The 13,534-nt window shown below is 45.6% G+C and overlaps 1 protein-coding gene across 3 annotated transcripts in view; it reads right to left on the bottom strand.

The window, feature by feature from the left end:
- LOC139570044 (carbonic anhydrase-related protein 10) overlaps nt 1–13,534 on the bottom strand; it is a 390,295-nt gene that overhangs the window by 196,837 nt on the left and 179,924 nt on the right. For all 3 annotated transcript variants that reach the window (XM_071391495.1, XM_071391498.1, XM_071391497.1), the window contains one exon: nt 3,775–3,917. In XM_071391495.1, coding sequence (XP_071247596.1) covers nt 3,775–3,917 — 143 coding nt within the window. The remainder of the gene's footprint in view (nt 1–3,774; nt 3,918–13,534) is intronic.

Genomic DNA, 13,534 nt, shown 5'->3' on the forward strand with positions numbered 1-13,534 from the left:
GAAAAGTGCAAATCAATCCCAGAACAACAGCAAAGGACCTTGTGGTGTGTTTACGGACATATTCAATCAATCCTTAGCCCAGTCTGCTGTTCCCACATGCTTCAAGAGGGCCACCATTGTTCCTGTTCCCAAGAAAGCTAAGGTAACTGAGCTAAACGACTACCGCCCCGTAGCACTCACTTCCGTCATCATGAAGTGCTTTGAGAGACTAGTCAAGGACCATATCACCTCCACCCTACCGGACACCCTAGACCCACTCCAATTTGCTTACCGACCCAATAGGTCCACAGACGACGCAATCGCAACCACACTGCACACTGCCCTAACCCATCTGGACAAGAGGAATACCTATGTGAGAATGCTGTTCATCGACTACAGCTCAGCATTCAACACCATAGTACCCTCCAAACTCGTCATCAAGCTCGAGACCCTGGGCCTCGACCCCGCCCTGTGCAACTGGGTCCTGGACTTCCTGACGGGCCGCCCCCAGGTGGTGAGGGTAGGTAACAACATCTCCACCCCGCTGATCCTCAACACTGGGGCCCCACAAGGGTGCGTTCTGAGCCCTCTCCTGTACTCCCTGTTCACCCACGACTGCGTGGCCATGCACGCCTCCAACTCAATCATCAAGTTTGCGGACGACACTACAGTGGTAGGCTTGATTACCAACAACGACGAGACGGCCTACAGGGAGGAGGTGAGGGCCCTCGGAGTGTGGTGTCAGGAAAATAACCTCACACTCAACGTCAACAAAACAAAGGAGATGATTGTGGACTTCAGGAAACAGCAGAGGGAGCACCCCCCTATCCACATCGACGGGTCAGTAGTGGAGAAGGTGGAAAGTTTTAAGTTCCTCGGTGTACACATCACGGACAAACTGAATTGGTCCACCCACACAGACAGCGTTGTGAAGAAGGCGCAGCAGCGCCTCTTCAACCTCAGGAGGCTGAAGAAATTCGGCTTGTCACCAAAAGCACTCACAAACTTCTACAGATGCACAATCGAGAGCATCCTGTCGGGCTGTATCACCGCCTGGTACGGCAACTGCTCCGCACACAACCGTAAGGCTCTCCAGAGGGTAGTGAGGTCGGCAGAACGCATCACCCGGGGCAAACTACCTGCCCTCCAGGACACCTACACCACCCGATGTCACAGGAAGGCCATAAAGATCATCAAGGACAACAACCACCCAAGCCACTACCTGTTCACCCCGCTATCATCCAGAAGGCGAGGTCAGTACAGGTGCATCCAAGCAGGGACCGAGAGACTGAAAAACAGCTTCTATCTCAAGGCCATCAGACTGTTAAACAGCCACCACTAACATTTAGCGGCCGCTGCCAACAAACTGACTCAGCTCCAGCCACCTTAAAAATGGGAATTGATGGAAATTATGTAAAAATGTACCACCAGCCACTTTAAACAATGCCACCTAATATAATGTTTACATACCCTACATTACACATCTCTTATGTATATGTATATACTGTACTCTATATCATCTACTGCATCTTGCCATCTTATGTAATACATGGACCACTAGCCACTTTAAACTATGCCACTTTATGTTTACATACCCTACAGTACTCATCTCATAGGTATATACCGTACTCTATACCATCTACTGCACCTTGCCTATGCCGTCTGTACCATCACTCATTCATATATCTTTATGTACATATTCTTTATCCCTTTACACTTGCGTGTATAAGGTAGTAGTTGCGGAATTGTTAGGTTAGATTACTTGTTGTTATTACTGCATTGTCGGAACTAGAAGCACAAGCATTTCGCTACACTCGCATTAACATCTGCTAACCATGTGTATGTGACTAATAAATTTGATTTGATTTGATTTGAAGATGCTGGAGGAAACAGGTACAAAAGTATCTATATCCACAGTAAAACGAGTCCTATATCGACATAACCTGAACGGTCTCTCAGCAAGGAAGAAGCCACTGCTCCAAAACCGCCATAAAAGAAGCCAGACTACGGTTTGCAACTGCACATGGGGACAAAGATTATCGTACTTTTTGGATAAATGTCCTTTGGTCTGATGAAACATAAATAGAACTGTTTGGCCACAATGACCATCGTTGTGTTTGGAGGATAAAGGGGGAGGCTTGCAAGCTGAAGAACACCATCCCAACCGTGAAGCACGGTCGTGGCAGCTTCATGTTGTGGGGGTGCTTTTGCTGCAGGAGGGACTAGTGCACTTCACAAAATAGATGGTATCATGAGGAAGGAACATTATGTGGATATATTGAAGCAACATCTCAAGACATCAGTCAGGAAGTTAAAGCTTGGTCGGAAATGGGTCTTCCAAATGGACAATGACCCCAAGCATACTTCCAAAGTTGTGGCAAAATGGCTTAAGGACAACAAAGTCAAGGTATTGGAGTTGCCATCACAAAGCCCTGACCTCAATCCTATAGAATATTTGTGGGCAGAACTGAAAAAGTGTGTGTGAGCAAGGAGGCCTAAAAACCTGACTCAGTTACACCAGCTCTGTCAGGAGGAATGGGCCAAAATACCCCCAACTTATTGTGGGAAGCTTGTGGAAGGCTACCCGAAACGTTTGACCCAAGTTAAACAATTTAGGCAATGCTACCAAATACTAATTGAGTGTATGTAAACTTCTAACCCACTGGGAATGTGATGAAAGAAATACAATCTGAAATAAATAATTCTCTCTACTATTATTCTGACATTTCACATTCTTAAAATAAAGTGGTGATCCTAACTGACCTAAAACAGGGAATTTTTACTTGGATTAAATGTCAGGAATTGTGAAAACAGAGTTTAAATGTATTTGGCTAAGGTGTATGTAAACTTCCGACTTCAACTGTAGGTCTATAACAGTTTGGGTCTAGAGTGTCTCCCCCTTTGAAGAGGGGGATGACCGTGGCAGCTTTCCAATCTTTGGGGATCTCAGACGATATAAAAGAGAGGTTGAACAGGCTAGTAATAGGCGTTGCAATTAAACACAGTAGATGTGGATTACAGTCTCTCTCTCATAATCTGTATGGGTGCCCATGCCCATGTTTCCCCTGCAAGGCCCCGGGGTAACCCTGTACCAACCCCTGGCACGTAAACACACCCTCATAATAGTAATCACCTGAACATGGAACCATGAGCTCTGGAACACATCCCATCTCCACCCATGTTCAAATGATCTGTTATTATATGGCAGGGGGCGCATTGGGGTACCACACTTTGCTATTGTTGTTTTTACGCTATGGCATCTAGGAACACAAATGTCATATGGTAATTCATGAGTGTGTGTGTGTTGTGTTTCATGGTAATCCTTCACAAGGGATTGTGTTTTGTCCTCTATGGTGGTAACAGATTACTGTGTGTGTGAAGAAATACGTATTATGGTTGAACCCTGCCAATGTAGAGTTGAATCCATGAATTCTAAAGCCATCGGGATCCTCTGTAAAGAACTCCACTGTGACAAACAACCCACTTTGTTCACTGGGATAACAATCGGTGAAGCGTTTAGCCAGCAACATTGATCAGGGATCCTTACATGCCAAGTTGCCTAACAAAACATACAACAGCATTGTAGAACCACACAATGTTCCCCAAACAAAGCAGAAGGGAACCGACAATGCAGCGACATCCATCACCTCAGCCAATAAGACTGCGTCTGAAATAGCACCCTATTCCGGATTTAGAGCACTACTTTTGACCAGAGCCCAGAGTAGTGCACTATATAGGGAAAATTGTGACATTTTGGACGCACACTGAGAGTAACATTGTTGAGTGTTTGTTTACCTTGCGTCCTCCCGTGTTGAGCCGGATGGGCGTGAGGAAGGGGTCAAAGATCATGTGGCTGGTCTCGATGTTGATGGGAGACTGCCTCTTCCCCACGGAGCACAGGTTCCACGCTGAGTTCACTAGCCCCCAGAATGACGGCACTGCAACACACAGAGGTTGAGACAAAACGGTTAGCATGTGTTGCTAACCACAACATTTCAATAGGGCCCAAAACGGTTAGCATGTGTTGCTAACCACAACATTTCAATAGGGCCCAAAACGGTTAGCATGTGTTGCTAACCACAACATTTCAATAGGGCCCAAAACGGTTAGCATGTGTTGCTAACCACAACATTTCAATAGGGCCCAAAACGGTTAGCATGTGTTGCTAACCACAACATTTCAATAGGGCCCAAAACAGTTAGCATGTGTTGCTAACGTCAATGTTTCAATGGGCCACAAAACTCTCACTCGCTCTGTTTCGTTCTCTCTCTGTGTGTCTCTCTATCAATTCAATTAAATTCAAAGGGCTTTATTGGTATGGCAAACATATGTTTACATTGCCAAATCAAGTGAAATGGATAATAAACAAAAGTGAAATAAACAATACATTTTTGTTTTACATAAACATTACACTCACAAAAGTTCCAAAGGAATAGTGACATTTCAAATGTCATATTATGGCTATAAACAGTGTTATAACCATAATAAACAGTGTTATAACCATAATAAACAGTGTTATAACCATAAAAACAGTGTTATAACCATAATAGACAGTGTTATAAACATAATAAACAGTGTTATAGCCATCATAAACAGTGTTATAACATAATAAACAGTGTTATAACCATAATAGACAGTGTTATAAACATAATAAACAGTGTTATAACCATAATAAATAGTGTTATAGCCATAATAAACAGTGTTATAGCCATAATAAACAGTGTTATAGCCATAATAAACAGTCTTATAAACATAATAAACAGTGTTATAGCCATAATAAACAGTGTTATAGCATAATAAACAGTGTTATAACAGTGTTATAACGATGTGCACATAGTTATAGGTTGTATTTACAATGGTGTTTGTTATTCACTGTTTGCCCTTAACCAGAAATGCTTACTTACAAGTCCTTAACCAACAATGCAGTTCTAAGAAAAATACCCCCAAAAAAGAAAGAAAGAAAGAAACAATAATCAAAGAGCAGCAGTAAAATAACAATAGCGAGGCGATATACAGGGGGTTCCCCAACAAAGCATCGGTTAGTCAAGGTAAAGTTAGAGTTATTAGAGTTAGGTAGAGTTATTAAGGTTGAGGTAGAGTTATTAAAGTGACTATGCATAGATAACAACAGAGAGTAGCAGCAGCATAAAATAGGAGGGGGGGGTGCAATGCAAATAATCTGGGTAGCCATTTGGTCAGGAGTCTTATAGCTTGGGGTTAGAAGCTGTTTAGAAGCCTCTTGAACCTAGACTTGGCACTCCGGTACCGCTTGCCGTGCGGTAGCAGAGAGAACAGTCTATGAATAGGATGGATGGAGACATTGGCAATTCTTTGGGCCTTCCGCTCACACCGCCTGGTATAGAGATCCTGGATGGCAGGAAGCTTGGCCCCAGCAATGTACTGGGCCCAACGCACTACCCTCTATAGTGCCTCCGAGCAGTTGCCATACCAGGCAGTGATGCAACCCGTCAGGATGGTCTCGCTGGTGCAGCTGTAGAACCTTTTGAGGATCTGAGGACCCAAATCTTTTCAGTCTCCTGAAGGGGAATAGGTTTTGTCGTGACCTCTTCACGACTGTCTTGGTGAGCTTGGACCATGTTAGTTTGTTGGTGATGTGGACGCCAAGGAACTTGAAACTCTCAACCTGCTCCTCTTCAGCCCCGTCGATGAGAATGGGGGCGTGCTCGGTCCTCTTTTTCCTGTAGTCCACAATCATCTCCTTTGTCTTTAACATGTTGAGGGAGAGGTTGTTGTCCTTGCATCACACGGTTAGGTCTCTGACCTCCTCCCTATAGGCTGTCTCATCATTGTCGGTGATCAGGCCTACCACTGTTGTGTCATCGGTAAACTTAACGATGGTGTTGGAGTCCTGCCTGGCTGTGCAGTCATGAGTGAACAGGGGAGTACAGGAGGGGAATGAGCACGCAGCCCTGAGGGGCCCCTGTGTTGAGGATCAGAGTGGCGGATGTGTTGTTACCTACCCTTACCACCTGGGGGCGGCCCATCAGGAAGTCTAGGATCCAGTTGCAGAGGGAGGTGTTAAGTCCCAGGGTCCTTAGCTTAGTGATGAGCTTTGAGGGCACTATGGTGTTGAACGCTGAGCTTTAGCCAATGAATAGCATTCTCACATAGCTGTTCCTTTTCTCCAGGTGTGAAAGGGCAGTGTGGAGTGCAATAGAGATTGCATTATTTGTGGATCTGTTGGGGTGGTACGCAAATTGGAGTGGGTTTAGCGTTTCTGGGATAATGGTGTTGATGTGCACCATCACGGCCTTTCAAAGCACTTCATGGCTACAGACGTGAGTGCTACGGGCCGGTAGTCAGTTAGGCAGGTTACCTTAGTGTTCTTGGGCACAGGGACTATGGTGGTCTGCTTGAAACATATTGGTATTACAGACTCAGACAGGGAGAGGTTGAAAATGTCACCTGACAGTTTGTCAGCGCATGCTCAGAGTACACATCCTGGTAATCCGTCTGGCCCTGCGGTCTTGTGAATGTTGACCTTGTTAAAGGTCTTACATCGGCTGTGCTTCCCTTTGTAGTCTGTAATAGGTTGCATGCCCTGCCACATCCGACGAGTGTCGGAGCAGGTGTAGTACGATTTGATCTTAGTCCTGTATTGACACTTTCCCTGTTTGATGGTTCGCCTGAGGGCATAGCGGGATTTCTTATAAGCTTTGGGTTAGAGTTCGCTCCTTGAAAGCGGCAACTCTACCCTTTAGCTCATGCGGATGTTGCCTGTAGTCCATGGCTTCTGGTTGGGGTATGTACGTACAGTCACTGTGGGGAAGACATCATTGATGCACTTATTGATGAAGCCAGTGAACGATGTGGTGTACTCCTCAATGCCATCGAAAGTATCTCGGAACATATTCCAGTCTGTCCTGGAAAAACAGTCCTGTAGCTTAGCATTTGCTTCATCTGACCACTTTTTTATTAATTGAGTCACTGGTGCTTCCTGCTTTAATTTTTGCTTGAAAGCAGGAATCAGGAGGATAGAATTATGGTCAGATTTGGCAAATGGAGGGCTAGGGAGAACTTTATACGCATCTCTGTGTGTGGAGTAAAGGTGGTCTAGAGTCCCCGGCCATTAGGAGCGCCGCCTCTGGATGAGCGTTTTCCTGTTTGCTTATTGCCGTATACAGCTCATTGAGAGAGGTCTTAGTGCCAGCATTGGTTTGTGGTGGTAAATAGACAGCTACAAAGAATATAGATGAAAACTCTCTAGGTAGATAGTGTGGTCTATAGCTTATCATGAGATATTCTACCTCAGGTGAGAAAAACCTTCAGACTTCCTTAGATATCGTGCACCAGCTGTTGTTTACAAATATGCATAAACCATCACCCCTTGTCATACCAGAGGCTGCTGTTCTATCCTGCCGATACAGTGTATAACCCGCCAGCTGTATGTTATTGATGTCGTCGTTCAGCCACGACTCTCTGAATTAAAAGATATTTCCGTTTTTAATGTCCTGTTGGTAGGATATACGTGCTTGTAGTTCGTCCACTTTATTATCGAGTGATAGTACATTGGCCAGTAGTACCGATGAGAAAGGCAGATTAGCCACTCGTCGGCGGATCCTCACAAGGCACCCCGATCTCCTTCCACGAAACCTCCGTCTCATTCTCCAGCAAATGACGGGGATGATTCGGGTGTCTGGAGTAAATCCCTCATTCGACATTTGTCCAGTTTAAGGTGAGTAATCGCTGTTCTGATGTCCAGAAGCTCTTTTCGGTTATAAGAGACGGTAGCAGCAACATTATGTTCAAAATAAGTTACAAACAATGCGAAAAAACTCACAAAATAACATTGTTGGTTAAGAGCCCAATAAACGGTAGCAATCCCCTATGGCGCCATCTTGGAAACAGGTCATATATCTTGCTGCAGTGATGGCACAGTGTGGTATTCCATCCAATAGATTTTGGAGTATATCAACATGTGAGTTGTTTTCAAATTCTTTCTGGGTGTGTAATCTGAGAGACATATGTGTCTCTAATATGGTCATATACAGTATTTGGTATGAGGTTAGGAAGTGCAGCTCAGTTTCCACTTCATTTTGTGGGCAGTGTGCACATTGCCTGTCTTCTCTTGAGAGCTAGGTCTGCCTACCGCAGCCTTTCTCAATAGCAAGGCTATGCTCACTGAGTCTGTACATAGTCAAAGCTTTCCTTAAGTTTGGGTCAGTCACAGTGGTCAGGTATTCTGTCACTGTGTACTCTCTGTTTAGGGCCAAATAGCATTCTATTTGCTCTGTTTTTATGTTAATACTTTCCAATGTGTCAAGTAATTATCTTTTTCTTATCTTATTATTTGGTTGGGTCTAATTGTGTTGCTGTCCTGAGGCTCTGTGTGGTGTGTTTGTGTTTGTGAACAGAGCCCCAGGACCAGCTTGCTCAGGGGACATTTCTCCAGGTTCATCTCTCTGTAGGTGATGGCTTTGTTATGGAAGGTTTGGGAATCGCATCTCTCTCTCTCTCCCTGAATGGAAGGTCTAATTTAATAGAGGGGAGACATGCATCAAGGTTATGTTGGTCGGACTGGAGGAATCACACTTATTCAATTGTCTGTATTAATTGAATATTTGCTCTGCTGAGCCACAATTACTTGAAGAGGTTTCTAATAAATGTAATCACTTTGGTGGTGGGGAAATAAAAATAAAAGGGAGATTGGATTTCACATTATCTGATACTCGTTCTCTCTCTCTCTCTCTCTTGTTCTATTGCTCTCTCTCTCTCTCTCTCTCTCTCTCTCTCTCTCTCTCTCTCTCTCTCTCTCTCTCTCTCTCTCTCTCTCTCTCTCTCTCTCTCTCTCTCTCTCTCTCTCTCTCTCTCTCTCTCTCTCTCTCTCTCTCTCTCTCTCTCTCTCTCTCTCTCTCTCTCATTATATTATATTATTTCTCTTTCTCTTTCTCTCTTTCTCTTTATTTTTTCCCCCCCACAGATGTCTTAAATAATGCTTGGCCACTGAAGACAGGAACTCACATCTTGCACAGAGGGAAGGACGTCTTCATCGTTCCTAGCATTCTACAAGGAAATAGAAATAGAATGTGTATTGTGTTTAGTGAAACTTCTGTAATTTGTCTGGAGGAGCATGGTGTGGATGAAATAAGAGCATGTCCATTACACAGCCCAGCCAGCAAGTTATCACATCTTACTAGCAGCCACACCACCCGCTGTCTAATACATTACAACCCACCCCTACTGTCTAATACACCACAACCCACCCCTACTGTCTAATACACCACAACCCACCCCTACTGTCTAATACATTACAACCCACCCCTATTGTCTAATACACCACAACCCACCCCTACTGTCTAATACACCACAACCCCCCCTACTGTCTAATACACCACAACCCACCCCTACTGTCTAATACACCACAACCCACCCCTACTGTCTAATACATTACAACCCACCCCTACTGTCTAATACACCACAACCCCCCCCCTACTGTCTAATACACCACAACCCACCCCTACTGTCTAATACACCACAACCCACCCCTACTGTCTAATACACCACAACCCGCCCCTACTGTCTAATACACCACAACCCACCCCTACTGTCTAATACACCACAATCCCCCCTACTGTCTAATACACCACAACCCACCCCTACTGTCTAATACATTACAACCCACCCCTACTGTCTAATACACCACAATCCCCCCTACTGTCTAATACACCACAACCCACCCCTACTGTCTAATACACCACAACCCACCCCTACTGTCTAATACATTACAACCCACCCCTACTGTCTAATACATTACAACCCACCCCTACTGTCTAATACATTACAACCCACCCCTACTGTCTAATACATTACAACCCACCCCTGCTGTCTAATACACCACAACCCACCCCTACTGTCTAATACACCACAACCCACCCCTACTGTCTAATACACCACAACCCACCCCTACTGTCTAATACACCACAACCCACCCCTACTGTCTAATACATTACAACCCACCCCTACTGTCTAATACACCACAACCCACCCCTACTGTCTAATACACCACAACCCACCCCTACTGTCTAATACACCACAACCCACCCCTACTGTCTAATACACCACAACCCACCCCTACTGTCTAATACATTACAACCCACCCCTACTGTCTAATACATTACAACCCACCCCTACTGTCTAATACACCACAACCCACCCCTACTGTCTAATACATTACAACCCACCCCTACTGTCTAATACACCACAACCCACCCCTACTGTCTAATACACCACAACCCACCCCTACTGTCTAATACACCACAACCCCCCCTACTGTCTAATACATTACAACCCACCCCTACTGTCTAATACATTACAACCCACCCCTACTGTCTAATACACCACAACCCACCCCTACTGTCTAATACATTACAACCCACCCCTACTGTCTAATACATTACAACCCACCCCTACTGTTTAATACACCACAACCCACCCCTACTGTCTAATACACCACAACCCACCCCTACTGTCTAATACATTACAACCCACCCCTACTGTCTAATACACCACAACCCACCCCTACTGTCTAATACACCACAACCCACCCCTACTGTCTAATACATTACAACCCACCCCTACTGTCTAATACACCACAACCCACCCCTACTGTCTAATACACCACAACCCACCCCTACTGTCTAATACACCACAACCCACCCCTACTGTCTAATACATTACAACCCACCCCTACTGTCTAATACACCACAACCCACCCCTGCTGTCTAATACACCACAACCCACCCCTGCTGTCTAATACACCACAACCCACCCCTACTGTCTAATACACCACAACCCACCCCTACTGTCTAATACACCACAACCCCCCCCTACTGTCTAATACATTACAACCCCCCCTACTGTCTAATACACCACAACCCACCCCTACTGTCTAATACACCACAACCCCCCCTACTGTCTAATACACCACAACCCCCCCCTACTGTCTAATACATTACAACCCACCCCTACTGTCTAATACATTACAACCCACCCCTACTGTCTAATACACCACAACCCAACCCTACTGTCTAATACACCACAACCCCCCCCCTACTGTCTAATACATTACAACCCACCCCTACTGTCTAATACATTACAACCCACCCCTACTGTCTAATACACCACAACCCACCCCTACTGTCTAATACACCACAACCCACCCCTACTGTCTAATACACCAACACCCCCCTACTGTCTAATACACCACAACCCACCCCTACTGTCTAATACATTACAACCCACCCCTACTGTCTAATACATTACAACCCCCCCTACTGTCTAATACACCACAACCCCCCCCCCCCTACTGTCTAATACATTACAACCCACCCCTACTGTCTAATACACCACAACCCACCCCTACTGTCTAATACATTACAACCCACCCCTACTGTCTAATACACCACAACCCCCCCCTACTGTCTAATACATTACAACCCACCCCTACTGTCTAATACACCACAACCCACCCCTACTGTCTAATACACCACAACCCACCCCTACTGTCTAATACACCACAACCCACCCCTACTGTCTAATACATTACAACCCACCCCTACTGTCTAATACACCACAACCCACCCCTACTGTCTAATACACCACAACCCACCCCTACTGTCTAATACACCACAACCCACCCCTACTGTCTAATACATTACAACCCACCCCTACTGTCTAATACACCACAACCCACCCCTACTGTCTAATACATTACAACCCACCCCTACTGTCTAATACACCACAACCCACCCCTACTGTCTAATACACCACAACCCACCCCTACTGTCTAATACATTACAACCCACCCCTACTGTCTAATACACCACAACCCACCCCTACTGTCTAATACACCACAACCCACCCCTGCTGTCTAATAAACAACAACCCACCCCTACTGTCTAATACACCACAACCCACCCCTACTGTCTAATACACCACAACCTACCCCTACTGTCTAATACACCACAACCCACCCCTACTGTCTAATACATTACAACCCACCCCTACTGTCTAATACATTACAACCCACCCCTACTGTCTAATACAACACAACTCACCCCTACTGTCTAATACACCACAACCTACCCCTACTGTCTAATACACCACAACCCACCCCTACTGTCTAATACAACACAACCCACCCCTACTGTCTAATACATTACAACCCCCCTCCTACTGTCTAATACACCACAACCCACCCCTACTGTATAATACACCACAACCCACCCCTACTGTCTAATACATTACAACCCACCCCTACTGTCTAATACACCACAACCCACCCCTACTGTCTAATACATTACAACCCACCCCTACTGTCTAATACACCACAACCCACCCCTACTGTCTAATACAACACAACCCACCCCTACTGTCTAATACATTACAACCCCCCCCCCCCCCCTACTGTCTAATACACCACAACCCACCCCTACTGTATAATACACCACAACCCACCCCTACTGTCTAATACAACACAACCCACCCCTACTGTCTAATACATTACAACCCCCCCCCCCCTACTGTCTAATACACCACAACCCACCCCTACTGTCTAATACACCACAACCCACCCCTACTGTCTAATACACCACAACCCCCCCCCCCTACTGTCTAATACATTACAACCCACCCCTACTGTCTAATACACCACAACCCACCCCTACTGTCTAATACATTACAACCCACCCCTACTGTCTAATACACCACAACCCCCCCCCTACTGTCTAATACATTACAACCCACCCCTACTGTCTAATACACCACAACCCACCCCTACTGTCTAATACACCACAACCCACCCCTACTGTCTAATACACCACAACCCACCCCTACTGTCTAATACATTACAACCCACCCCTACTGTCTAATACACCACAACCCACCCCTACTGTCTAATACACCACAACCCACCCCTACTGTCTAATACACCACAACCCACCCCTACTGTCTAATACATTACAACCCACCCCTACTGTCTAATACACCACAACCCACCCCTACTGTCTAATACATTACAACCCACCCCTACTGTCTAATACACCACAACCCACCCCTACTGTCTAATACACCACAACCCACCCCTACTGTCTAATACATTACAACCCACCCCTACTGTCTAATACACCACAACCCACCCCTACTGTCTAATACACCACAACCCACCCCTGCTGTCTAATAAACAACAACCCACCCCTACTGTCTAATACACCACAACCCACCCCTACTGTCTAATACACCAAAACCTACCCCTACTGTCTAATACACCACAACCCACCCCTACTGTCTAATACATTACAACCCACCCCTACTGTCTAATACATTACAACCCACCCCTACTGTCTAATACAACACAACTCACCCCTACTGTCTAATACACCACAACCCACCCCTACTGTCTAATACACCACAACCCCCCCCTACTGTCTAATACATTACAACCCACCCCTACTGTCTAATACACCACAACCCACCCCTACTGTCTAATACACCACAACCCACCCCTACTGTCTAATACAACACAACCCACCCCTAC

Source organism: Salvelinus alpinus, chromosome 3 (assembly GCF_045679555.1).
Source record: "Salvelinus alpinus chromosome 3, SLU_Salpinus.1, whole genome shotgun sequence".
Taxonomy (NCBI): domain Eukaryota; kingdom Metazoa; phylum Chordata; class Actinopteri; order Salmoniformes; family Salmonidae; genus Salvelinus; species Salvelinus alpinus.